General features: G+C 49.7%; 1 protein-coding gene across 1 annotated transcript; it reads left to right on the top strand.

Annotated features, from left to right (window-relative positions):
* The first annotated feature begins 736 nt into the window (after positions 1-736).
* CRLF3 (cytokine receptor like factor 3) lies at positions 737-26,392 on the top strand. The gene is made up of 9 exons (XM_078611211.1): positions 737-853; positions 7,143-7,299; positions 9,248-9,455; positions 9,622-9,709; positions 10,154-10,331; positions 11,230-11,488; positions 11,885-12,020; positions 12,570-12,682; positions 21,371-26,392. The coding sequence occupies exons 2-9, from the start codon at positions 7,198-7,200 to the stop codon at positions 21,595-21,597; spliced, it is 1,311 nt and encodes a 436-aa protein (XP_078467337.1). The 5' UTR covers positions 737-853; positions 7,143-7,197; the 3' UTR covers positions 21,598-26,392.
* Positions 26,393-27,501: the final 1,109 nt, after the last annotated feature.

Genomic DNA, 27,501 nt, shown 5'->3' with positions numbered 1-27,501 from the left:
CCCATTATTATTAATGCGGGCGATTGTCAATTGATTGCGGTGGTTTCAACTCTCATTCATTCACCACACTGGGCGCGTTAACGACCAGCATTAGCTGACACTAACACACTGCTAACGCGTGCACAAAGAATACGCAGTCGCATCCAACAACATAGGTGTGTTTGCGTGCTGCTAACGGTGAGGCGGCGGGGTTGTACAGTACTCACATTCGCTGTGCAGCGAAGCGCGTGAACGCAGCACACGCGGCGAGGCGCCGTGCGAGCCGCACGCGATAATGGTAGTCGCAGCACTCGCTGATGAACCGAGGTCACTGGGTCACTCGATCGCTCGGCCACTCGGTCATTACGATCACAACTCACGCCGCGCGCCGCCAGAGCGCGGGAGAATTCACGCTCGCAGAAATGGCGCCAAAACCGTAACCCTCCCCACCCACTCAGCCTCCTTGACCCCGACGTCATCGCATTTGCAAATGACGTCACTTTCAATGTTTACAAATTAATACGTCATTGCGTCGCGAATGGGATCGCTTTGCGAGTGACGTCACCGCGCAATAAGTTTACAGTTACGTCATCCATTTCAACTCCGGCTTGACCGTAGTTTCCGGATGACGTCATCGCTCGCTCTGTTGGCTGTGATTGGTCCGATTCGCTCGCGCTCGACCCGCCCCACCTAACAGGGTCACACGCCTCGTTTAGATTTCAGACGCGGATGAGCGAAACACGCGACGTGATTGGACAAGAGCCACGACACGCGCTCTCGGAGACCAATAGGAGACGTCGCCGTGCCGGTGCGCGCTAGGGAATCTGATCGCGCGTTGGGCTATGCAATAGACCGAGCTTGCTGTCAACAGTTGGTGAGAGTTTTGATTTCACATTTTCATATTTAGATGGATATGATTTAGTAATGATTTCTGTCCCTAACTGTGATTGTTCGTATGCTTGTTACTGTTTACTTTGAAGGGCGCCGCTGTGGACTTCGGTTGTAACATTAAATACTAAGTTGTAACGTTAAAGACTAAGTTGTAACGTTAAAGACTAAGTTGTAACGTTAAAGACTAAGTTGTAACGTTAAAGTTGTTGGCAGTGATTGAGTGGCGCACTCGGCGGGCCGCACGCTCCCTCCTCACCATCACCACCACGACACACCACTTACCATGAACACCACCATTCACCACCACGACACACCACTTACCATAAACACCATCACTACACACCACTTAGCATGAACACCACCATTCACCACCACGACACACCACTTACCATGAACACCATCACTACACACCACTTACCATGAACACCACCACTACATACCACTTACCATGAACACCACCACTACACGCCACTTACCATGAACACCACCACTACACACCACTACACACCACTTACCATGAACACCACCACTACACACCACTTACCATGAACACCACCACTACACACCACGACACACCACTTACCATGAACACCACCACTACACACCACTTACCATGAACACCATCACTACATACCACTTACCATGAACACCACCACTGCACACCACTTACCATGAACATCATCACTACATACCACTTACCATGAACACCATCACTACATACCACTTACCATGAACACCACCACTACACACCACTTACCATGAACACCACCACTACACACCACTTACCATGAACACCACCACTACACACCACTACACACCACTACACACCACTTACCATGAACACCACCACGACACACCACTTACCATGAACACCACCACTACATACCACGACACACCACTTTCCATGAACACCACCACTACACACCACTTACCATGAACACCATCACTACACACCACTTACCATGAACACCATCACTACATACCACTTACCATGAACACCACCACTACACACCACTTACCATGAACACCACCATTCACCACCACGACACACCACTTACCATGAACCCCATCACTACACACCACTTACCATGAACACCATCACTACATACCACTTACCATGAACACCACCACGACACACCACTTACCATGAACACCACCACGACACACCACTTACCACGAACACCACCACTACACACCACTTACCATGAACACCACCACTACACACCACTTACCATGAACACCATCACTACATACCACTTACCATGAACACCATCACTACATACCACTTACCATGAACACCACCACGACACACTACTTACCATGAACACCACCACGACACACCACTTACCACGAACACCATCACTACATACCACTTACCATGAACACCACCACTACACACCACTACACACCACTTACCATGAACACCATCACTACATACCACTTACCATGAACACCACCACTACACACCACTACACACCACTTACCATGAACACCACCACTACACACCACTACACACCACTTACCATGAACACCACCACTACACACCACTTACCATGAACACCACCACTACACACCACTTACCATGAACACCACCACTACACACCACTTACCATGAACACCACCACTACACACCACTTACCATGAACACCACCACTACACACCACTTACCATGAACACCATCACTACATACCACTTACCATGAACACCATCACTACATACCACTTACCATGAACACCACCACGACACACCACTTACCATGAACACCACCACTACACACCACTTACCATGAACACCACCACTACACACCACTTTCCATGAACACCACCACTACACACCACTTACCATGAACACCATCACTACATACCACTTACCATGAACACCACCACGACACACCACTTACCATGAACACCACCACTACACACCACTTACCATGAACACCACCACTACACACCACTTACCATGAACACCATCACTACATACCACTTACCATGAACACCACCACTACACACCACTACACACCACTTACCATGAACACCACCACTACACACCACTACACACCACTTACCATGAACACCATCACTACATACCACTTACCATGAACACCACCACGACACACCACTTACCATGAACACCACCACTACACACCACTTACCATGAACATCACCACTACACACCACTTACCATGAACACCACCACTACACACCACTTACCATGAACACCACCACTACACACCACTTACCATGAACACCATCACTACATACCACTTACCATGAACACCATCACTACATACCACTTACCATGAACACCACCACGACACACCACTTACCATGAACACCACCACTACACACCACTTACCATGAACACCACCACTACACACCACTACACACCACTACACACCACTTACCATGAACACCACCACGACACACCACTTACCATGAACACCACCACTACATACCACGACACACCACTTTCCATGAACACCACCACTACACACCACTTACCATGAACACCATCACTACACACCACTTACCATGAACACCATCACTACACACCACTTACCATGAACACCACCATTCACCACCACGACACACCACTTACCATGAACCCCATCACTACACACCACTTACCATGAACACCATCACTACATACCACTTACCATGAACACCACCACGACACACCACTTACCATGAACACCACCACGACACACCACTTACCACGAACACCACCACTACACACCACTTACCATGAACACCACCACTACACACCACTTACCATGAACACCATCACTACATACCACTTACCATGAACACCACCACGACACACTACTTACCATGAACACCACCACGACACACCACTTACCACGAACACCATCACTACATACCACTTACCATGAACACCACCACTACACACCACTACACACCACTTACCATGAACACCATCACTACATACCACTTACCATGAACACCACCACTACACACCACTACACACCACTTACCATGAACACCACCACTACACACCACTACACACCACTTACCATGAACACCACCACTACACACCACTTACCATGAACACCACCACTACACACCACTTACCATGAACACCACCACTACACACCACTTACCATGAACACCACCACTACACACCACTTACCATGAACACCATCACTACATACCACTTACCATGAACACCATCACTACATACCACTTACCATGAACACCACCACGACACACCACTTACCATGAACACCACCACTACACACCACTTACCATGAACACCACCACTACACACCACTTACCATGAACACCACCACTACACACCACTTACCATGAACACCATCACTACATACCACTTACCATGAACACCACCACGACACACCACTTACCATGAACACCACCACTACACACCACTTACCATGAACACCACCACTACACACCACTTACTATGAACACCATCACTACATACCACTTACCATGAACACCACCACTACACACCACTACACACCACTTACCATGAACACCACCACTACACACCACTACACAACACTTACTATGAACACCATCACTACATACCACTTACCATGAACACCACCACGACACACCACTTACCATGAACACCACCACTACACACCACTTACCATGAACACCACCACTACACACCACTTACCATGAACACCACCACTACACACCACTTACCATGAACACCACCACTACACACCACTTACCATGAACACCATCACTACATACCACTTACCATGAACACCATCACTACATACCACTTACCATGAACACCACCACGACACACCACTTACCATGAACACCACCACTACACACCACTTACCATGAACACCACCACGACACACCACTTACCATGAACACCACCACTACACACCACTTACCATGAACACCATCACTACATACCACTTACCATGAACACCACCACGACACACCACTTACCATGAACACCACCACTACACACCACTTACCATGAACACCACCACTACACACCACTTACCATGAACACCACCACTACACACCACTTACCATGAACACCACCACGACACACCACTACACACCACTTACCATGAACACCATCACTACATACCACTTACCATGAACACCACCACTACACACCACTTACCATGAACACCACCACTACACACCACTTACCATGAACACCACCACTACACACCACTACACACCACTTACCATGAACACCACCACTACACACCACTTACCATGAACACCACCACTACACCCCACTACACACCACTTACCACGAACACCACCATTCACCACCACTACACACCACTTACCATGAACACCACCATTCACCACCACTTACCATGAACACCACCATTCACCACCACTTACCATGAACACCATTCACCACCACTATCCATCACTACACACCACTTACCATGAATACCACCATTCACCATCACCACCACTCTCCACCACTACACACCACTTACCATGAACACCACTATTCACCACCACTATCCATCACTACACACCACTTACCATGAACACCACCATTCACCATCACCACCACCCTCCACCACTACACACCACTTACCATGAACACCACCATCACCACCACTCTCCATCACTACACACCACTTACCATGACCACCACCACTCACTATCACTCACCATGACCACCACCACTCTCCATCACTACACACCACTTACCATGACCACCACCACTCACCATCACCACGGCACGGCCCTTTAGTCAACAGCCGGATGGGTGTCTCGCCCACGCCGTGCGGGTCGTGAGCATTATGTGTGGTTTGACCATACTTCGCCACGTTGGTCACTGCGGGTTGGTGAACGCGAGAACAGACGTACAATACGATGGATTTGTATTTGCTGCGCTGCCCACAGCGTAGCCTCGCGCCCTATGATAGCAACTAGTAAGGCACCGCGTTCCACATCAAAGCACTCTTCTGGCTCAAACTTCATGAGCTGAGATAGGATGAATTCCACGCGATTCTTATAAGGGGCAAAACAAATACGTGCCTAAATACCAATTACGTTGTGTATAGAATAACACGAACTCTAAATGCGTAGGTGGTGGACGGTATTCACCATAGGCACTGCTCCACTGTGTAACATTCTAGCCTCGTGCTTACGTTCAGGGATACTGAACAAAGTACTATGGTAAGTAGTGGTGAAATTCTACATCAGACAATAAACGCAAGTGCGTTGTGTAGCGCATGCTGCATGCAGTCGTAGTTCATGAAGTTGATAAGTGCTTAGTACGGATAAATAGATGAGTGGCCTGCGTGCACATGAAACTCGCCACGAATTGTACAATAAAATAACGAGACTGAGATAGCAAGGGGCGTTCAACAGACTCCACCACTGGCAACAGGCAAAGTGCGATGGGCAATTAGACTGCATTTAAACAGGAGAGGGGCGGAGGTACAAGCATTACACTGCAAGGTTGTTGCACAGTCAGAATCACAAAACAGCAGAGGAGAATGGGTGGGTGACCTCCCTCCCACGTTCCTTTTGGAAGGCAGAGGGAACGTAGGGGTTGCTGGAGCAAAGACGGCGACAGATCGGTACTCTGTGAGCCTCGGGCAGGTCACTGCGCATCAAGTACAGTGGCATGGCTAATTAATAGGTTTGACACTTATTAAAGTTGCAACATTATTATTCATTGAAGCAGGAAAAAGTTCAGCAAGTTCTTGTACCTCACTGCACAGAAGTTTTCAGTTGTTTCTGGAATACATGCAAAATTGCCTTTTTTTATCTGTAGCAGAGAGGCGTATCATCGTCATCAGCTATAGCCAATCCAGTCCTAGATGAAGACCTCTCAAAACTGCCTCTCGCACTCACGCAATGCAACAATAAATACACTTAGCACACAGCCACACTAAGACTACATTAAGAACCAAAATACATTTTACAAAAGATGTCGAACAGGGTTATGCGCTGTCGCTAAATGACAGCAGTATCGGTTACAATATATTCACATTTCCCTTTGTTATGGTGCGAGTATAGTCTGAAGTGTGATTTTGATCAAGTATAGGCGCTTATAATATTTGTTTTGAAATGTCTGTGTGTTCTCTCCTCACATTCCGTTCATCAAACAATAAGACTCCGGTTGAAAATGCAATGCTGAATAAATGACCTGTAAAATGTAATATTTGATCACTGAAAAACCCGGTTCACTTGGACGGTTGCCAATTTGTTCCTTGAAACGGTACAACTCCAAACCTCTTGTGCAGGGAACGAATTGCTGAGTGTGTGTGTTTGGCACAGGCCTCGGAGCCCACACGGGAAAGCTCGCGATCCCGTGGCGGAGCAGAGCCCAGGGATGGAGCTCCACCGTGAGACTCAGGAGAGCATCGAGGCTGCACGCCACTACCAGCAGGAGCTCCAGTGCCGAATGGGCGAACTGCAGAGAGCCATCAATCAGGTGCAGGGGCACACCACCACCATCATCATCATCATCACTAACGTCATTATCAGGGGTGTTGCATTATCAGGGCTGATAAAATAAATTCCACTGTTTGACTGCGGAGTACCAAATCGAACAATTGATCACTTGGTAAACTCGTGCCCGCGATACTCATTCTCAGGAAGATTGTGGGGAATACATTTACTATCTTATGAAAGCTTTTGACTGGATTTCAAGCTTGGATAGCAATACATGATTGCCACAAATGTAATCCATACGAAAGAAGAATAGCAGTAGATTCGTACCACTTGTGCCTCACAGCAAGAAGGACGATTCCTGATTTGGGTGCCTTTCTGTGTGGAGTTTGTATGTTCTTCCCGTGTTCTGCATGGGGTTTCCTCTGGGTTCTGTTTTCTGTCATAGCTTAAAAGCACGAAATGTATTGGTGTTGGATAAACATCCCAATGCAAGTGCCATGCAGTGAACAGGTTGCAGCTTGTGGTAGGTGAGGTGCCCGCGTGTGAGAGAGCACACACCACTCAGTAGCTACGTTTCACTCGTTAAAGTGCATCAACGGTAAAACCAATAACAATCACACCGATTAAAACCATTTAGTTCAACTCCTAACGAATAGAGTAATGTCAATTTAACATATCCACACAACCACATTTACATTGACGGCCTTAATGCATTAACTTTTCACAGGCTGTAGCTTACTTGCTCGAAAGGTTTATTTTTTCAACGTCCACAAACGAGCCTTTGATTTGGCAGCTGTCACCCCCCATAAGCGGTCAGTCGGGGGCGCCCCACAGTCCGCTCGCACGCTGCGGTGCTGGCCTCACCCCGGGATGGACACGAGCATCCTTCTTCACACAGGCGTCTCATAACTCAGCCTGACGACCTCGTGCGACGCTGTATGGTCCGTGACGTCCTCGCACCATCCGTCTGTGACCAAGTGCCCAGGGGTCACTTCTCTCCCCATTATACTTCCTCTGTCAATGTTTTAATCTAGGAGACTCTTCCATATGTTTCCTGCTGAGGTGTCTATAATTCCTATAAAAATAGATTTTCAGTACTTCAATAACCTATAATATATATAGTTTAACATATACAATAACCATCTAACTTATACTACAGTACAATATTATCTCGTCACATTTATACATATGCTATCGTTTACTACATCATACTTAATCTTAGGCATTCCTCCCTTATATGCATGTCTACATATTTTATGCCCAATGCTGAATTATTCTCGCAGTAATGAGACTTACGAGAACAATGTTGTCTTCTAAGACAGACAGTTTTCACTTTCTGGCAGCAGAGGGTGCTATCTTCCCAGAAATGTAAGCGATATCATATGCACACATGTTCACTCACTGATCACCCCAGTCGTAGGTAACTTCCAAGCTCATTTCAGCACAGCAGGACCCTCCTGAAAATGTTTTCGAACTCGGTCTAGCTTTCTGGGTAAATAAGTGATTATTTTCATTGTCATTTCCCACTCTCTGTTATAAGCTTCAGCAGCTGTAGCAGCAGTTGTATCATCATCGTCAGCAGCAGATCCCGTGTCAATGCAACATTTTCTATAAAATTATGAAAAAACACATCACAACTGTTGTGACGGACAGTTTTTTCAACTCTTCTTTCAGTTATTGGTCTAAACAACAACAACAACAAGGCCACACATTTAGCTTGTAAGATGATGGTCCGGACAAGGCTGAGAGCATTGCATGTGCAATGTGGTGATCGCTTGTCATGCATGCAAGGCCTGGTGGGAGCTGTGCCTATCTCCTGTTTGTGGGCAGCACACCTGCTATTTATTATAGCAGCAGAAACATGAGCATCATCAGCTGCAGCAGCAGCAGCAACATCGCGTGAGCCCGTTTTTTTCGGTGCACTTCTCTCATCACACCGCATGTCGCACCACGTGTCGCACCGCGTGTCACACCATGTGCGATGCCAGGTGGAGGAGAGCGGGCGGCGTACGAGTGCCGAACTGATGGTGCACTTCTCTGAGCTGGAGCGAGAGCTGACGGCGCGTCTTAGGGAGCGGCGTGACGCGTTACTCTCCCAAGTGGACACCCTGCGCCATCGCGGGCAGCAGCCACTGCTCGAGTGCCAACGTCTGCTGCAGGCGAGCATCTCCACCACCGAGGAGCTGCTATGGGAAGGTCGGCGATGCACACGATGGCTTCACTCGCATAGTGCTGGTGATGGTAGTGGTGTTTGTGATGGCTTTATTGATGTGGAGGCGGTGGTAGTCATGACTTTGCCAGTGTGGTGGTGATGGATGTTAAAGTAACTACATTTTAAATGAATGAGTTTTTTCATCATCAGGAGAAAAGGCATTGCAGACAGATCCAGAAAACAGAAATCAAGCTCTTCTGGACTTTTCCAAAAAATCTCTACAAATGCAACTGCACAGGTGGGATTCAACTCAACACTGAACATCATTTCACCGAACTTCGCATGATTATTGCGTGTGGAAGAACCATTCACATTAGTAACGCACATCAATGAGTTGTAGGTTCGTGCACCACAATCACGTGACTGCGCTGTCACATGAATATGCAGTGGGCAATTTTCGATAATGTTGCACCTGATGATGCTCTTCTTGTTCGGAGCGGTAGTGTAGGACTTAGCGCACTGCGCTACGTACATGGCGATCTGAGTTCATTCCCGCTCATGGTCAACACCAGTGACTATTATCTGAACCGGTCCTGGCTCTACCCTAGGTCGACTCGGCCTCAAATTAGTACCTGGTGTGGCGTTGGCCACCCACCCCACTGTGTGACGTGCGCGAACAGCACTTGCCCAACAGTCTGTTAAGAGTATACGGGGGATCTTTGTCTTTATCTTTGGTTGCCAGCTTGCCGGAGGTGCCGTTGCTCGTGGATGTGCCGTGCCTGTCGGCGCAGCTGGATCCGTCTCTATTGCGGGTGCTGTCTGGTCGCGTGGCGGAGCACGGCTCGCTGGCGACGCACGCACCCGTGCAGATCTCGGAGCTGCGTGCGCGCCCTGGCGCCGTGCTTGTGCGCTGGAGCGAGGTGAGCATGGTTAGCGTGTCACGCAGGAACCAGTGTCTCCTGCACTGCGCCACCGCTCCAACCTACTTTGGAAGGGGCCCACACGTGATTTCTTTTAACGTGGGGTTGCCGTTGCACGCCAGACATCTTGACAGAGCAGGGTCCTGGCCCCATTGGCAAGGCAGCCCTAACCCGCCTTCACACCCATGGAGGAAGCAAGTACCCACCTCTGCCTGTTCAGCCGTTGCAGGACTTGTGCTGGTGCCTCATAAGCTGGGTGTTGTCAGGGTTCCTGATAGGTTCGACTTTTAGAACCCAACCACGTGCCTGTGAATTACAGATTAATAAAAGTGACATGTCTGTGTGTGTGAAAGATATTAAAATTGTGGACCAGAATCTAAATGTTGACAAGAGAAGATTGGAGTTCTCAGGAAAACTGAGCTTGATAGTTTAAATGCATAAAGGAACGTTTTTAATTAATGAGCACTGCCTGCTATGACATGGATCCAAAATACGGATATTAACGATGGAAATTAAACAGAAACTAAAAAGTGTGCAAAGAAACATGGAGAGATACAGGCTTGGAATAACAATGAGATACAGAAAGGGGAACACGTGGATTCTAGAATATATGCAGGATACAAACATACATTTTGACTGAAGAAATATCTGTGGGCTTGGGCAGGGCACGTCACCAGAGGGGACGATGGCTGGCAGTTGAAAGTATCGACAACAGCAGCTAAATGAGCCAGGAATTACGTCCACGGAACGATGAAGTTGGCTCTTGCGCAAGTGCGAGGCGCTTTCTTGCATCGCGGGATCATGAGAGATGGCAAGAGTTTGTGGGAAGGCCTTCATCCAGCAGCGGACGGACGGGCGACCTTTTGACGATGCCGCCTCTCCTGTCCTCCCCACGCAGCTGGAGGACGCCACGGCGTCGGTGCAGTACCACCTGCAGTTTTGCCGCGGTCGGGCCACGCTGGACGGCGACGAGGGCAGTGGCGGCCCTGCGCCGACCTTCACGGATGCGTACACGGGGCCCGAGCGCGAGTTCGCGCTGGCGCCCGTGGACGCCGGCGTCCACGTGACGTTCCGCGTGTGCGCACGCCATGGGCCCAAGGTTGCGTGGAGCCCCTGGAGCGTTCCACTGATGGGCAGAACTCACCTCCACCCTTACGGTACGGAGCGCAGGACGCCGGCAGCGGCACCGCACTGCGCGAAGATGCGGCCCAAACACTGAAGAATAATCGTGCACATGGCTGTTGTTTTATCATACTTTACCATAATGGTCACTATAACTTGGTGAGAGGGGGTGGAGGGCACAGGATCATTTTGGATATCACTCACCACTGATGTTACTTGTGATTGAGAATCAACTACGGTCATGAAACTGCACTGCGTGGGTGACCCAGAGCTTCGTTAGGATCCGCGGTCCACCAGGGTGGTGGACCACCAGGCTGGAACCAGGGCTTGTTAGACGTGCGAGCGGTGAAGACCTGCGTCACTCCAATCACCCTACGGCATGGCGTTGGCGAAAGCGAGCCTCAAGACTCCACTGCCTTTCTCGTCACCAGAATGGACGCAGGGCAATGACGGCTTCAGCCTGAGCAGCCGGCGCAACATGGCGCTGAGGACATGCGCTGCAGACGCGAGCCCAGTGCTCTACACGAGGGAGGCCAGCCTCACCTGCGGGGAGACCGCCACGTTCCGGTGAGGGCCGCACATGCGCGCTGCAAATACAAATATAGCCTCTATGGGACATTTTTTTGCCAGTATCAAAATGATGAAAAAATAAGAATTGGCTTTTACTCTTTCTGGCAATAAATCAGGAGGTGTTGAGATGTTCAAACACCAAATAGATATCTAGTGCAAGGCGTCAAGTCTGTATTAATCACACATACTTGTGGCAAAACATGCGAACAAACATGCTCTGGTAATATATGCATTGTCTTTGAAACTGATTGGCCTCCACCAAAGACAGTCTTCTTTATGGCCTTGTCTCACCAGTGTTGGACCAGAGAACGCCAAAAGGCAATGCAAGTATCAGTGTATTCATAGCTCGGGCTGAGCATTTATATCTATGGGACCTTTTGCCAGTATCAAGAATGGGTGAAGCCTATTTTTCTTTTTCATCATAGCCATGTCATCCTCTAATTGCCAAACATCTTTTAACTTAAAAATACTCGAGTGCACCTAGCCTGGCACACGTGCTGGGGTGATATCATAGTTACTTACATGGGTACTGCTACTGCTGTTTAGAATTGAGGCGGTGGGAGCCACAGACCAGCGCGACGGTGTGGGGCTGAGCGTCGGCTCCCCCAGCGATCTGGACTCCCTGCAGAGGGACGGGGCTATCTGCATCGCCACCAACGGTTTGTGCGACGCCAACAGCCTTCCCCTAGAGGGCGACACCCTATCGACGAGGATAAGTCTGGCTGGGTGAAGCAGATTGCACTCTGTTCCTGGGTAATAAGTGTTATTTCGTAATTGCTTATGCCTAAAAAGTATAGAAAATGGCTATTACTCCGCACAAACTTTGCTTTTGTGACCAGGACAGTGATATTTGTAAATTTACCTATTTTCAATGAGAAACGGGCTAATTTGTTTATTTTTGTTCACATAAAGTCAGAAAAAAACAACATATAAATCACAATTAACATGTATTTATACTAAAGTAATACAAAAATAACTACAAAAGATTTACAAGTGAGTAGTTTTTCGAGATTTACGATTATACTGTAAATCACTTTCACGAATCAGCCTCCAAATGTCGTCTCCCATCATGTTCTCGTTATACTGTCCTTGGTAGCGGCGTTCAAAGTCCAGTATATCCTGGTGGAAGCGCTCACCTTGCTCCTCCGAGTATGCTCCCATGTTCTCCTTGAATTTATCAAGATTAGCATCAAGGATATGGACTTTGAGGGACATCCTACAGCCCATTGTGCCGCAGTTCTTCACATCGTTTTTGACCTTGTGATTGCCCAGGAAGCCACGAACCACTGCGACAACGCTGTTTCAAGCCACTTTCTCCTTACTAGTAAGCTTCTTGGGGAATTAATTGCACTCCAGGATCTTCTTTATCTGTGGTCCGATGAAGACACCTGCTTTGACCTTTGTCTCAGACAGCTTAGGGAAGAAGTCTTGAAGGTACTAGAAGCCTGCCGACTTCTTATCTACAGTCTTGACAAATTGTTTCATAAGGCCCAATTTGATGTGCAGTGGTGGCATCAGCACCTGCCGGGGGTCCACCAGTGGCTCCCACTTGACGTTTTTCCTCCCCACAGAGAACTCGGTCCGCTGTGGCCAGTCCCGCCTGTGGTAGTGCGCCTTGGTGTCCTGCTGTCCCAAAGGCAAAGATAGCAGGGAAACTGGTAAAATCGCCTTGGAGACCCATCAGGAATGCCACCATTTAGAAGTATCCGATAACCTCCCAGCCGTACTCATCATATTTTAAGGCGTCCAGCAAGGTCTTGATGCTGTTGCAATCCTCTTTGAGGTGCACCGAGTGGGCCAGGGGAAGAGACGGGTACTTGTTACCATTATGGAGCAGCACGGCTTTGAGGCTCCTGGATGAGCTGTCAATGAAGAGGCACCACTCATTCTGGTTACAGGCGATTCCGATTGCCTCGAACAGACTGGTCACATTGTGGTAGAAGCAGAGCCCATCTTGACGGGTGAAGAAGTTGCAAAAAGTTTTCTGACGCTTCCTCTGACCTGTGACTTGCACACTTTCATCCAACAAGTTCCACTGCTTGAGCCTAGGCGTCAAAAGCTCGGCATTGGACTTGGTGAGACCAAGATCTCTGATCAAGTCGTTGAGCTCTTTTTGGTTGGTAGTATGGGTTTCTCTCCTCAGCTCCACCTCTGAAATTGTCATCTGGATGTATGTTTTCCTCGCTCTCTGACATGCTGCTCTCTTCTAATGACGGCTGCTCTCTCTCCGGAGGAGTGTGTATGGGGAGCTCATGGCAGTGTGGCACTGGGCCGATGGATAAAGGAAGGTCCGGATACGTGATAGCAGGTGCATTGATGCCAGTCAGACGTTTGGAAGAGTGGTTAGTGGGTTCCCGACAAATTCTTGGGATAGCGAACTTCATGGCTCTCTTTTCCCCTCTGTACCATCCTACAAAAAGAAATTTATTTTACCCATGACTAATGTGTCAGAGATTCTCGCAACATTTTTCATACATGATATATTTTTTCAATAACATTGAAAATTATAAAACATTTAAAAATTAAAAACTTACAATTTCAATTTTTTTTAAAAATTTTATAACGAAATTCCGAGCAACAATTGTCCATCTTACCTTCCAGAGTTTGTTTGCATTGCTCGCAGGCATGCCGAAATATGCCTTGTTGGCCTCGCACATCTGAGCAGATGCTTCCACAGAGTACTTTTTCCCTCTTGTCTTTGTAGGGGTGTTAGAGAGAGAGCCATTATGCATGGCAGCTTATGGGAATCAAACACAGTGGGCGGGGCTACGTGAGTGCACGGGGGGGTGCTCTCAACGACGTCCGCACCAGGCAGCCCGGGGCCCCACCCCTCAGCGGGGGTTGAGTATAAAGGGGGATGTGTCAGAGGGCTCGGGGCAGAATGTTAAAGCTAAACCAGTGAAGACCGAAGATCGTCTAGCTAGAGCCCTGGACTCCCCTGGGACGCCGCCCTTGTCAGGGCCGCGCAGGACCGAGCCAGCGGCGTGGTCCCGAGAACCAGAGCTAGTGCTTTGGGACTCCGGGTACCGTAGCCCGACTTACCAGTGTCGGGCCAGACAGCCTCCCCTAGCCCGTTAGTGGAGGACTAGGAGGTAGGTCAGAGATAGCTAGCAGTGTATTCCCAGCTAGCCGGGTGAGGGGGCCGATACCCCCTCCAGTATTGTATGTCCGCGGTTGTGACAACTGTTGCGGAATAAATACGTGTGCCTCAACCCCGGGTGTCCAAGAGTCCTCAACGTTATTACATCTGGTGTCAGAAGTAAAAATCTATGAACATGGACACGCGCCGGTCAGCTCGGGTCAGGATACCGGGGGCGGAGAACACCGCTGCAGTCGGAGAGCCCGGGACGGGTGAAGAGAGCACGGAGCAGTCGGGGCCAGATACGGCTACGCCGCAGCAACAGGAGGGTGGAGAGGTGTCGGCAGAGGGGCTGAGGCAGGCGCACGCCAAGCTGATGGAGCTGCTGCACGCCGCTGCCAGCATGCTGGACCACATCACTCAGCTGGGGGCTGCTGGACTGCCACGGGGCGACGAAAGCCGACGACCACAGCGCCTTCCCGCCATTTCGGCGGAACACCAATTTGAAAATCCCGCCATCACCGCAGCTGCAGTTGAGGGCGTGGCCGGCCTGAGCATCGCGTCCAACGGCGGGCATACAGTACCTGCCGCGTCATTGCCAACGGACGGGACGTCACCACGGGTGCGACCGGCGATGCCATCGGTCGTGCGCGCCGAAGCAGAGCCGGGTGAGGGGGACGAGGAAGGGCGACCTTCTGCGGCAGCCGCTGCGCTACATCAGCGACTGCCTCCACTCAAAGAATTTGTGGGCGAGGAAGGCGACTGGGGCGGCTTCCAGCGGCGCTTCCTCGCTCACCAGGAGATGGCGAAGTGGACGGACGCCGAGGCTCTCCGTGCGCTGCCAGCACTCCTCGACAGCGACGCCCTCGCCACTTTAACATCGGCACCGAAGGAGAGGCGCTCTACGCTGCAGACGGCGATGCAGGTGCTGGCTGCAGTTTACGGTCCGCCGTCAGACTGTCGCCAACTCTTCTACGATCGCCAGCGGGGGGCAAAGGAGTCGCCTCTGGCGTACCGCACAAGCCTCCTGGCACTGGCAAAGGCGGCCTTTCCACGGATGGACAACGAAGGTGTCGACGCCATGGTTACAGAGAAGATACTCCTGCTGGCGGACGACTTGGAGATCGTCATCGTCGCACAGGACGACGCGGAGATGTGCTCCCTCCAAGCAGCACGATTCCTCCACGCAAACCTGCTCGTGCAACGACGCAAAGCCAGCAAGGCGGCGAGCGGGCGTACCGTGGCCGCAGCCACCCTCCCGGCGGAGGAGATCTGCGCCATCGACCATCAACGGCGGCAGGGAGTGGGAGTACGGGCGGACCGGGGCGGCTCGAGCCATCCCGATCATCCGTCGTCGTCACCAGCGCTCCCGCGCTGCTACAACTGCGGCATCCGGGGCCATGTCGCCTCGGGGTGCCGCTCTCCTCGGCAGCGCGGGACGACACCTCGACGGGACGCCGGCCCTCTTCCCAAGCTCCATCATCATAACCCGGCGAGTCGCGGCACCTCACATGTTTGGCCCACGCACACACCCGCCACACACTCATACACCGCACCGATTGGGTGGCCAATATCGCGCACCATCGCACCAACACGCACCGCTCTGGGTACTCAGATTGAACCTAGCCAGTGGTCCGTGTTGGCCCATCGTGTTGTAGCCGCGTCGTCGGGGTCGTCGGCCGTTGTGGGGCACATCGACGGGGTCGAGGTGCGCATCCTGGTCGATACGGGAGCATCGGCGACCATTATTTCGGAGTTAATTTACAATATTCTCCCTGCCCAGAGCCGTCCTTTGATGCCTGTTAATGTGCCATTCTTTGCTGCTAACGGGAGCTCACTTGGCATCATCGGACAGATTCGAGCCCTAATTTGTATCGGAGATATTAAATTGTCTGGGCCGATTTTTGTTTCCTCCTCGCTGGCGGTTCCGTGCCTGCTGGGGACGGACTTCCTGGCCAAAATGCCGATTAGGATATTAATCGACCAGTGATGCATTGAGCTCCCGTCGGGCCGACGCATGGCGTTTCTGCCATCCCCCGGTACGAGTCGGACGGCGTTCGCAACGGTGCCGGCGTTTGTAGATAGAACGGTGCGCGTTCCTCCGGGGGCACAAATGTTGGTTCCTTTGAAACTTCGGCGGCCCTTCGCTAAGGGCATTGGGGCCCAAGGGGTTCTGCTGGGGCCATCTAGGGCCGGGGTTAGTGGACCTCATTTACTTCCGGCCCAGACCATAGTAAGAGGGGACGGAGACCCCTTCATCGCGGTCCTCAATGTGGGCTCGCAGACGGTGGTGGTCCCGCAGGGGACCGTGCTTGCTCACGCGACGCCGGTGCCCTGTGAGGAACCCGTCGCGAATCACGTGAGTGCTGTCCCTGCGCCGCGACCACATTCGAACAGCGATGAAGGGTGGCTCGAGGCGCTTTGTGCGGGATCGACGGACCTGTCAAATTCAGAGCGTCAACAGCTTAAAACGCTACTGCGGGAATTTTCCGACGTTTTCAGTCGGGACAAATACGATTTGGGTTGCACTCATCTGCTGCGTCACCATATTGATACGGGTGACAGCGCGCCAATACGCCAGAATCCGTTTCGGTTAAGTCCCGCCGAAAAGGACCATGTCAAATCGGCTATTGATGACATGTTAGCCGCCGACATCATTTCTCCTTCCACCAGCCCTTGGGGAGCGCCGATCGTCCTGGTTAAAAAGCAGGACGGCTCGTTGCGGTTTTGCGTTGATTTTCGGCGCCTTAACAAAATTTCGGTTGCCGACGCATACCCGCTCCCACGGATGGACGAATCGCTGGACGCCTTGGCGGGAGCGCGATTCTTCTCCACATTGGATTTACTTTCGGGATTCTGGCAGCTTCCTCTGGACGATGATTCAAAGCCTAAAACTGCTTTCCGTACACCGCACGGCCTGTTCCAATTCAACCGGTTGCCAATGGGACTCCACTCAGCGCCGGCAACTTTCCAGCGTTTGATGGAATTGGTTTTGGCTGGATTGCAATGGGATTCGTGCCTGATTTATTTGGATGACGTTATCGTCTTTAGTAAAACTTTTGACGAACATCTCCAGAGGTTGCGGGCGGTTTTCCTAAAGATGCGGGCTGCTAATTTGAAATTCAAACCCCAAAAATGTCATCTGTTACGCGATTCGGTGCGTTATTTGGGACACATCATGGGGCGCTCAGGTATTGCTACCGATCCCGCCAAAACGCAGTGCGTCAGCTCCTGGCCGACTCCCACCTCGGTGGGAGAGGTCAGGAGTTTTATTGGCTTCGCGTCGTATTACCGAAGTTTCGTCGAAGATTTTGCGACGATTGCGAAACCCCTACACGCTTTAACATCAAAAGGGGTTCGGTTCCACTGGGGTCAGGAGGAGGAGTCTGCTTTCTGCTCCCTTCGGGACGCCCTGGTAAAAGCTCCTCCCTTGAGTTACCCCGATTTTTCTAAGCCTTTTTTGCTCGACACCGATGCGAGCAACACAGGTATTGGGGGCGTGCTTTCCCAGGTGGTTGACGGCGTGGAACGGGTGGTTGCGTACGGCAGTCGGGTGTTGTCTCCGGCGGAGCAAAGATATTGTGTCACCCGTCGGGAACTGTTGGCAATTGTCTATTTCATCCAACAGTATCGCCCATATCTGTACGGTCGGCATTTCACCGTCCGCACAGATCATGCGGCACTGCAGTACGCCCTGCGAGTTCAACAGCCATCGGGACAATTGTCCCGATGGTTGGAGATCCTCCAGGATTTTGATTTTGAAACCACCTACCGTAAGGGCGTTCGCCACACAAATGCTGACGCTCTGTCGCGCATGCCAACCACCTCCGAATGTGCATGCCTCCTGGGGTCGGGACGTTGCAGGCCAGCAGGGGACATACCGGTTCTGGTCCTGGCGGCCGCCGGCCACGACGAAACATTGGTTCCAAATTCAATCGCACAACAGGGAAAAGATTCCCTGTTGGGGATGCCCGTCAATGAATGGGGGCGCCTCCAGATGGAGGATACCTCTCTCCTCGGGTTGCGTCGTCGCGTCGGCTGTGCTGGGCAGGGCAGGGGTGATGCCGACGCATGGGAATTGGTGCATGGTCTGCTGATGCACTGGGACGGAAAATCCCATCGACATCGGCTGGTGGTCCCTTCGGGGTTGCGGGGCAAGGCGGTGTGGGCCGCACATGAGCGCCTCCTACACCTGGGGACCCAAAAGACCCTCGCCTTACTCCAACTCGATTATTTTTGGCCAGGCATGACGAAGGATGTCGGGGATTTACTGGGGTCATGCCCTCGGTGCGCGCAACGAAAACCGCCAGCACGTGTGTCTAACCCACCCTTGCAGTCAATCAAAGTGTCCAGAGTTAACGAACTCGTCGCGCTGGATATTTTGGGCCCATTCCCCGCCACACCCAGGGGCAATAGATATTTGTTAACTGGTGTGGAGTATTTTACACGCTGGCCTATGGCCTGGCCCCTTGCCAACCAGTCGGCAGCAGCCATCGTGGAGGCCTTTGTTCAGGGTTATGTCCTGGACAAAGGTGCTCCGGAGCGGCTGCTGACCGACCAGGGCAAAAAAATTTCCGGTAAATTGCTCAAAGAAGTCTGTGAGCTCCTGGGCATGAAGAAAATTCGTACCTCCCCGTATCACCCGCAGACTGACGGGATGGTCGAGCGTCTGCATCGGACCATCGCGTCAATGTTGTCACAGCAGGTGTCGGACTCACAGACCGATTGGGACTTGCAAATTCAAGGGGTATTGGCGGCGTACCGGATGGCCCCCCACGCAGCTACGGGATTTTCACCCTTCTACCTCATGTACGGCCGCGAACCTGGCCCGCCTATTCGTGCCCAGCTGCAGATCCCCGCGCCTCAGGGAAAAACTAAATTGGCTGACCATGTAAAATTTAATTTGGCCAAATTGACAGAGGCACGGGATGCTGCCATGCAAAACTCTGACCTCCGTCAGAAAGCGAATGAGCGGCTCAGACTGGGTCGGGCGCACATGCTGCAGTGGAAGCCGGGGGACAAGGCATGGCTGCACTGTCCCCAGGTGCCACACGCAACCTCCTCTAAGCTGGTGCGGCCGTGGCGGGGCCCTGTGGAGGTGGTCGAGGTTTTGCGACTGCAGTGCGTGCGCATCAAATGGGGGAAGCGGCGGTGGTTCGTCCACCCCTCTAGATTAAAACCCTTCGTTGCGGTACACATCCCCACTTCACACACGCGTGGCCAAACATGTGGGGGGTCGACCGACTCACTGGGTCCGTCTGCGTCGCGCTCACCTAATGCCTTGCCGGCTGTGCCACCTCCAGGTGCATCAGGAATGACGGGCTCACGCCCGATCACCCCTCCTGGGGATGCCAAGGGTCACGCGGCGTCGGATGAGGATTCACTCCGAGACGGACAGTTGCCACCTGACGGTCCACCACCCGGGGTTACCCCGTGTGAGGGGCCCGCTGCACGGACACGCGCTAAAATGCGCAGACTGTTGTGAGGCCGGAAGATGTGTACATAGGTTGTGTTCATTGCGTGTTGTGTGTGTGGTGGGTTCCCTGCAAATTGTGTATAGACTGTTTTTACGGAATTCGTATTTAATCGGGGGGGTGCGTCGGGTTGTTTTCTCCAAGAGTCCTCAACGTTATTACATCTTGATAAATTGGCCGCAGACATAGCAAAATGCGTCTGCCGGAAACTTGCAACCTCTTGATGCCATCTCAGAAAAATGCAGATATGTATCGACTATGGCAGCTAAACTGAACTGGTGGGCTTAAGGCCCCTGTATTTATACTACTATTACTGGAAAGTTCTAGAATGTTCTAGAAGTTACTCCAAGTTTACTCAGCACTGAATCTATCTGGAATATTCTGGAAAATATGTAAATTTTAAAATATCACTGTCCTGGTCACAAAAGCAAAGTTTGTGGGGAATAATAGCCATTTTCTGTACTTTTGAGGCAGAAGCAATTAGGAAATAACACTTAATACCCAGGAACAAAAAAAAATTGTTACACAGTGTTGTCAGGGGTCGACTTAGCCTGCAAGTGTAGATAAAGTCAGTACCATTTCGTCATGTCGACAATGGTCTTCCTTATAGAGAGGCTTGTCGTCACCATGGAAATGTAGAATTCTGACTTCAGTTCCCAAGCTTCAATTGCCTTGCTTTATTATACCGCGTCTTCAGATGTAGTCTCGTGTCAACGATGTATAATTCCAAATTGTATTTGCCGTGCCTCTGCGTCTACTGATAAGTCCACTGATAACGTTCTGTGCCGTCACAGGAGCGGTGTTTGTCAACGGCAGGGAGATGATTAACCAGCTTCCGCCGCTGACGACTGGATCGGCCGTAACGTTCGACAGCGAGCGTGTCGCGCCCTGCAAGCTGCGCGTCGCCATCGGCTGTGGCCGCCGGGAGGTGCTGGTGGACTGGCCGCTCGGACAGCCGGCGCCCTCCCTGCACCTGGCCTGCCGCTTCAGCACCCCAGGCTGGAAAGTGCTGGCCTACTGACCCTGAACCAACACAGCCGCCATTAAAAGGCATACGCAACCTAAGACGCAAACAGCTGCCTTGCAGATACACGCAACACCACATCAACCCAATGCTTCACTTCCTCCATTGGCTCCCAATGCAATCCCAGAGCAACTTCAAGATCACCATAACCCTTGTAAAAATCCTTCGAAGACTCGCCCCCACCTGTCTCTCATGTCATCTCTCTCTTCCCTTCTCGTGCTCTCCAATCCAGCAACTACGAAGTTCTCTTGAAGCCCCCCGTCAACCCTCGCACATTATCAAGTCGCTCCTTCTCCTCTGCTACCCCTGTGGTCTGTATGTTGAACTTCTTTCGCACTGTACGTAGCCAGCCCTCCATATTGCTGGCTTTCTCTTCTTGTCTGCCCAGAACTGAATCTCTATTCTAGGCAAAAATATATACTATATATATCCACACCCTCGTTCCCTATGATACATGCCCAACTAATTTGTACAGCGTCTTGAGATGTGGTTTGCATTTTATTGCAACGAATTGACAACGGTGTAAACTGTTGTCAATTACAAAACATAAATGTATTTCAAAAAGCACTCCAGTGATGTCAGTGCAGTGGTGCAGCCACAAAACAGTGATGCCACTTGATCGTGATTGTGACAATCCTTCTTCTCATGAACAAAGCTGCACACTTGCGTCAGTCCGTGACGCTCAGCCCAGGTACATTTCTTGAACTATTTAAAGCGGCATAAAGCTGTTCCAAACAGGAGACCAAATAGGGTACAGGCAGGGCCAACCCTTGTTGCTATGAACTGTGGGGCCTTTGTGCCTCTCCGTCCACTCATCCACATTGCCCCTCCCTGCCCACACTCCCTCCTTGTGAGCCAGCGAGCCACCCCCACTGTGCACCTTTGCTGAGCAGGGCCAGTGGTCAGGAAACATCTATATTTGGTGATCTAAAATGTTTCTTTTTCTACAAAATTGAATGTAATAGTGTTTTCACCTACTGTTTCTAAAATACAAAATCCTCTTACAATATTGTGTTGTGATCAGGTCTCGTGTTGCTTTAAACACGGTCCGGTGACCGGAGGAGGTGGCGATTTTACCACCACCCACGATCTCCATGCCGCAGTGACCTGTGAACTATGTCACTATGAAGTCAGCCCTGGAACTGGGGATCACTCTGAAGTGCTGCATCTCACTTCTCAAAGTGGGCTCACCCCATATACCCACACTCCCAGAGCGGTGCTGCCAGGCCCACCCAGGTCTCCGTGCACTCCACGTGCTCCACGCTTCACCCGTGCCGAGCCCAGAGTAACTCCTGCCACAGTGGGAGTAATGCGGAAATGGGACGCACACTGGATGACTCCCCTCGGTTAGTTCCGCGTCAAGGACATCACTAAAGTAAACTTAACATATAGGTTTTTTACAACCAATATGATTCGTAGTTGATTTTTGGGTTAGCCACGTACTTTTCCGGCAATATTTATGTTGTTAAGACCCTGCATGACCTGATACGGCCAAAGAAAATGTCACGTGTACAAGCGTTTAACGTGCCAATTGTTGTTTTAGCTCATTGGTAATTTTAAGAATGATTCTCGCAATTTAATTTGGCTGCATTAGGTGGTGAATGATCTTGACGACACAAATTTGGCCAGATCATTACATGGCCTTCCCCAAAAATCAACTATGAATCATCAGTAAAGTAATACATTGAGTATTTATTTACTCAATAATGTTAATAAACACGGGCCTGTGTTAAATAGTATATCAAATTTTTTGTTCGATTTTTTTCCCAATCCCTTATTCCCTGTCAACGGAGGGTGATGAAGAAGCGAGGGGGGCCGATGAGGAATGGGCCGAGACCACAGAGCGTCGTGGAGCACGGGTACTACTGGACATCTGTGAAAAAGAGCTTTATAGTTCATTGGATTCCTCCATTATAAATAAATATTGTCATACTGACATGGACCCAGATCATGCTATTAACCCTAGAGCTAGGCCATTCCTGGGACAAAAACATCTGACCGCCAGTGACAGTGGAAACATAGCTTGGCAGTAGCAACTGGGTCCAGAGGCTGCACTTGACGAGATCCCACTTCTATTAATCAAACCGCACCCTGCTCCAGGCCACCTGAGCTAGTTGTCAAAGCCAGGCATCGGGTGTGCAAGTAAGGCCATTAAAACAGAATTGTCTCAGCTGGGAGCATCCAGCTGTGAAGATGTGTGCTCATTGCAATACAGTTTGGGCTGGTAGGACTGAAGAATGCATGGGCATAAAAATATAAACGTTCATCGTCATTACATTTCTGTTCAGGTTTTCCAGCACTTAAAGCAAATTTCGTAAATGTACCGGCTTCTCCCTATGACAACCAGTCGGAGGGTTATGGCCGTGGCCTCAAGGAATTCCTTCGAGGAAACAAACCAGAGCCGAGATCAAACGTATCTTGGTGTTCATATGTTTTAACAGCTCTGATGTTGCACTATAAACATCCTGAGAGGTTCTTTCTATAATATAACCAAATTGCAGTACAGTACTTGCAAAAAATTAAGCTTGCCAATTGCAAGTGTGAAACAGCACTCACCATTCACTGCTTTAGGTGGATAAATCAATTTGGGATTGTTGTAATACATTTTTGATTCTTAATATATTTGTATAAAGGTGGCAGTATTTTTAGATAAAGTCCAGAAACTTTGAACATTCTGCAATGCAAATTTATACAAGCACTACCTTTTTTAAATAACAAAATATGGTTGGTTGTCAGTTGAAGTTACATGCATACTCCATAAAAAATGTGAATTAGTACACTGATGCGTGATTTATCATGCACCATACATGTAGGAGATAGGTGACCCCTCGTCGGAATGATATTTAGCCTAGCTGTTGATAAAACTGTTCCTCTACTTGCAAAAACTTGGCAGAATCCTCCTGAAAAAGAGTCTATAGACTCAGGCTTTTCTAGGTAAACAAGCATAGCTATAAATGTATGTTTGGACTGCAGCCCAGTGTTTTCAATACATGCCTTGTGTCCACGTTGAGGACTCTTAAGTCCTCACGTGGCTGGAATTCCCTTTGGCTTTGAGGTTGCGATTGGAGCCGTGGTTCGTCAAACTGCTTTCCTGCAGGCGAGGCCCAGGACACACAGGAGCCTTCCGTGGTGCAAGGGTTGTGTTAGAGGAACAGGAACGCCGAGCTAATTCCCAAGATGTACGTGGCAGTGCGGAAGACTTACTGCTTGATCTGTGCCCATGACTTCATATGCTTGCTAGGCGCTGGTGGCTATGCGTGCCTGTAACCCGGCACTTTGAGTGAGGGTTGATGGATCACACAAAAAGCTGTGAACCTCGTGCACGTCCAGGTGCCATAACCTTGGCTTGCCAGAAGGCAGTGCAGGAATTGTAGGCCCTCTTGTCATTTTTGTATGCGATAGTGTTTCTCTCTCGCGGGCGTGAGGTTTTGTTCCAGGAATTCCAGATTCCTCCCACGTGTAACACTCATTAATTGGCTGATAATACCATCTTAAATAGAGGACTGCACAGGTCGGGGAAGAAGTTGGGGGCGGCTCACCACACGGCCACCTTTCCCACTTTTCCATGATTCCTTGCACCTCTGAGCTGTTCTCTGATATTTAGCAAAAACCGCGTAGCGTTACAAGTTCATGTTATGTAGTTTACTTGTTTGCAAAACATTTAATCGAAAAATGTTGACTTGAGTGTGTAGGAGACAAAAAACACATTTTGTATGTTGTGTTGACTGGAGTGAAATTTTTTTAAAGAGATATTTGCGATAGCAAATTACACTGTAGTGTATGTGGAATTGCCAGAGGTTGATATTCCTACAACTCTCCAAGCTCACCATCAATTCTGCTTTCGGTACCTTCAGTAACATTCGTAGGCATCTTCATGGGCTGGGCAATTCCAAATGGAGAGGTGCAGAGTGCGCACTGCCAACCTCTGCTCATGAAACCATCGACAACCATGTTAGCATAAACGAATACTGTACATATGTTGAAAGACCAGGATTTTAATAACACTACCACTGAGAAACACCACCTTTAGTTTTATCATTAATACATCAGATTATTCTGGTTAACTTTTCAAATGTCAGCAGGGTGGTGCGATGGGCCACGTCACCGGTATGCTGGAATGAGTGACGTTTAAATGTCGGCTATTTGCACGGACCGCACCTAAATGTGGCATTCGTTCCCAACCCCACTTGCTTTTTAAAATGTCGAGTCAGCGTCACTCTGCTCAAGCAAGCATTTGGTGGGGCTCGTCTCCACTGGGGTCCCGAATCGGCAGTGGAGATGACATTTGGTGGAGACCCATTCTCCATAGGACGACAATGTTTTACTTCCCACAAAGTGGTACGAAATAATCAACCCCAGAGGGATGATGGGGCGAGTGAATCTGGCAGGTTTCAACTCCCAATGTCCTGCTTGTTGAGTGCTGAAACCACCTTGCTGCAGTAGTCGTTGAGCATGTAGTTGAAAAAAATTGGCATTGTACCCTAGCATGAGTATCACGTCTATATTTTAACCTTGTGGTTGCCAAAGGTGCAATTGTAAAGTGTTTATATGTAATACAGTAATATACCTCTGTGTTGGAGTCAAATTGGTATTTTGTTGAATTTGAATTGTATACAATTTAAAATTGTACATTTAATGTCTAATATTCTGCATGATTTTTATTTTCAGAGTGGATGTTAATTTAGTTTTTTTTGTACCTTTTTATACAAACTTTAGTTCACACAATAATCATTGTATTGTCATCGTGCCTTATTAAGCCATATTAAAACTCAAACATTGGTTCCCAACAATTGTACTTGTCTCCTGTCAATACAAACAATGCTCAGTGTTTGCCTACGATATCTATTTTAAAACAAAGATCCTCCCTAAATCCTAAACAAGCTTTTGGGGCAAGTTCTGTTCCTGGACATCTGTCAAGAAGAGCTCCATAGCTCATCGGATTCCTCCAGTCTATGATTCTGTTTGCAAGCACTGACGAAGGCTGATACGACACGTGAGGGGGTGGTTGGCCAGCATCACGCCTGGCCGCCTTTGTCTCCCCAGTGTTGATATATACACGACACCAGGTAGTCATGAAGGGCTGAGGCAATCTAGGGAAGCCCCAGGGCCAGGTCAGATATTCGTCACCGACGTTGGCCATGACCGGGAATTGAACGCGGGTCGCCGAGTCCGTTTATTTTTTATTTGCGCGTTTTAAGTCCGACCGCTACACCCCCTTATCTGTTGGCTGTGCAATTTCGCTCAAGGACCCTGGAACTCGCTCTCTGCAATGTTGATGTGTTTGTTTTGTTGTTGCTGTGCTCACGCACCACGATCTCCCTCGTTAAATAGCCAAGAAACGGGATCATCCTTGTCACAAATCAACTCAAATCATATTATTTATACTGGAGGAATCTGATGAGCTATGAAGCTCTTTTCCACAGATATCCAGTAGAGGCGGGTCAGGATCTTACAACAACACTCCTATCAGGCAAAGCTCAGTGAAGGATTCAGAAGCAACCGGCCACAAATGATAGCTCGACAAAGTGGCTTATTAAGTGGAAATTTACTGCAGCAAAATTATCTAAATAATCTCAATGCATGTTCATAAATGTGGAGAGGAAACCCGGAGGACCCGGAGAAAAAATATCCACGTGACCACATGCAAACTCCAAATATACACTCACGGCAACCCTCTGGAAATGCGTGTAAGTTTCCAACAGCTGCAAACTGTTGTTGTTGGTTTCTACTTAATCAAGTGCGTTTTGTCCTCCACAGGCAATAACTTACATGATTCAAATGTATTTAATGTGGCGCTTAAAATGCATGCGTCCATACTCGGCGAGCTGGCGTGGAGTAGTCTGTGGTTAACACAACCACTACCAGTTGCATACATTCGTGTGCATAAGCGCATTTGAAAGC

Source organism: Lampetra planeri, chromosome 35 (genome assembly GCF_965212315.1).
Source record: "Lampetra planeri chromosome 35, kcLamPlan1.2.h2, whole genome shotgun sequence".
In the NCBI taxonomy this organism is placed as follows: domain Eukaryota; kingdom Metazoa; phylum Chordata; class Hyperoartia; order Petromyzontiformes; family Petromyzontidae; genus Lampetra; species Lampetra planeri.
This window is presented reverse-complemented; position numbering and strand designations above follow the sequence as displayed.

What these genes read in the sequence shown, in the direction of transcription:
- CRLF3 (XM_078611211.1), top strand. Translation starts at nt 7,198, where the DNA reads ATGGAGCTCCACCGTGAGACTCAGGAGAGCATCGAGGCTGCACGCCAC. An exon ending in CGAGGAGCTGCTATGGGAAG is followed by an intron (nt 9,456 to 9,621) that starts GTCGGCGATGCA and finishes TTTCATCATCAG; the next exon opens with GAGAAAAGGCATTGCAGACA. An exon ending in TATCTGCATCGCCACCAACG is followed by an intron (nt 12,683 to 21,370) that starts GTTTGTGCGACG and finishes GTGCCGTCACAG; the next exon opens with GAGCGGTGTTTGTCAACGGC.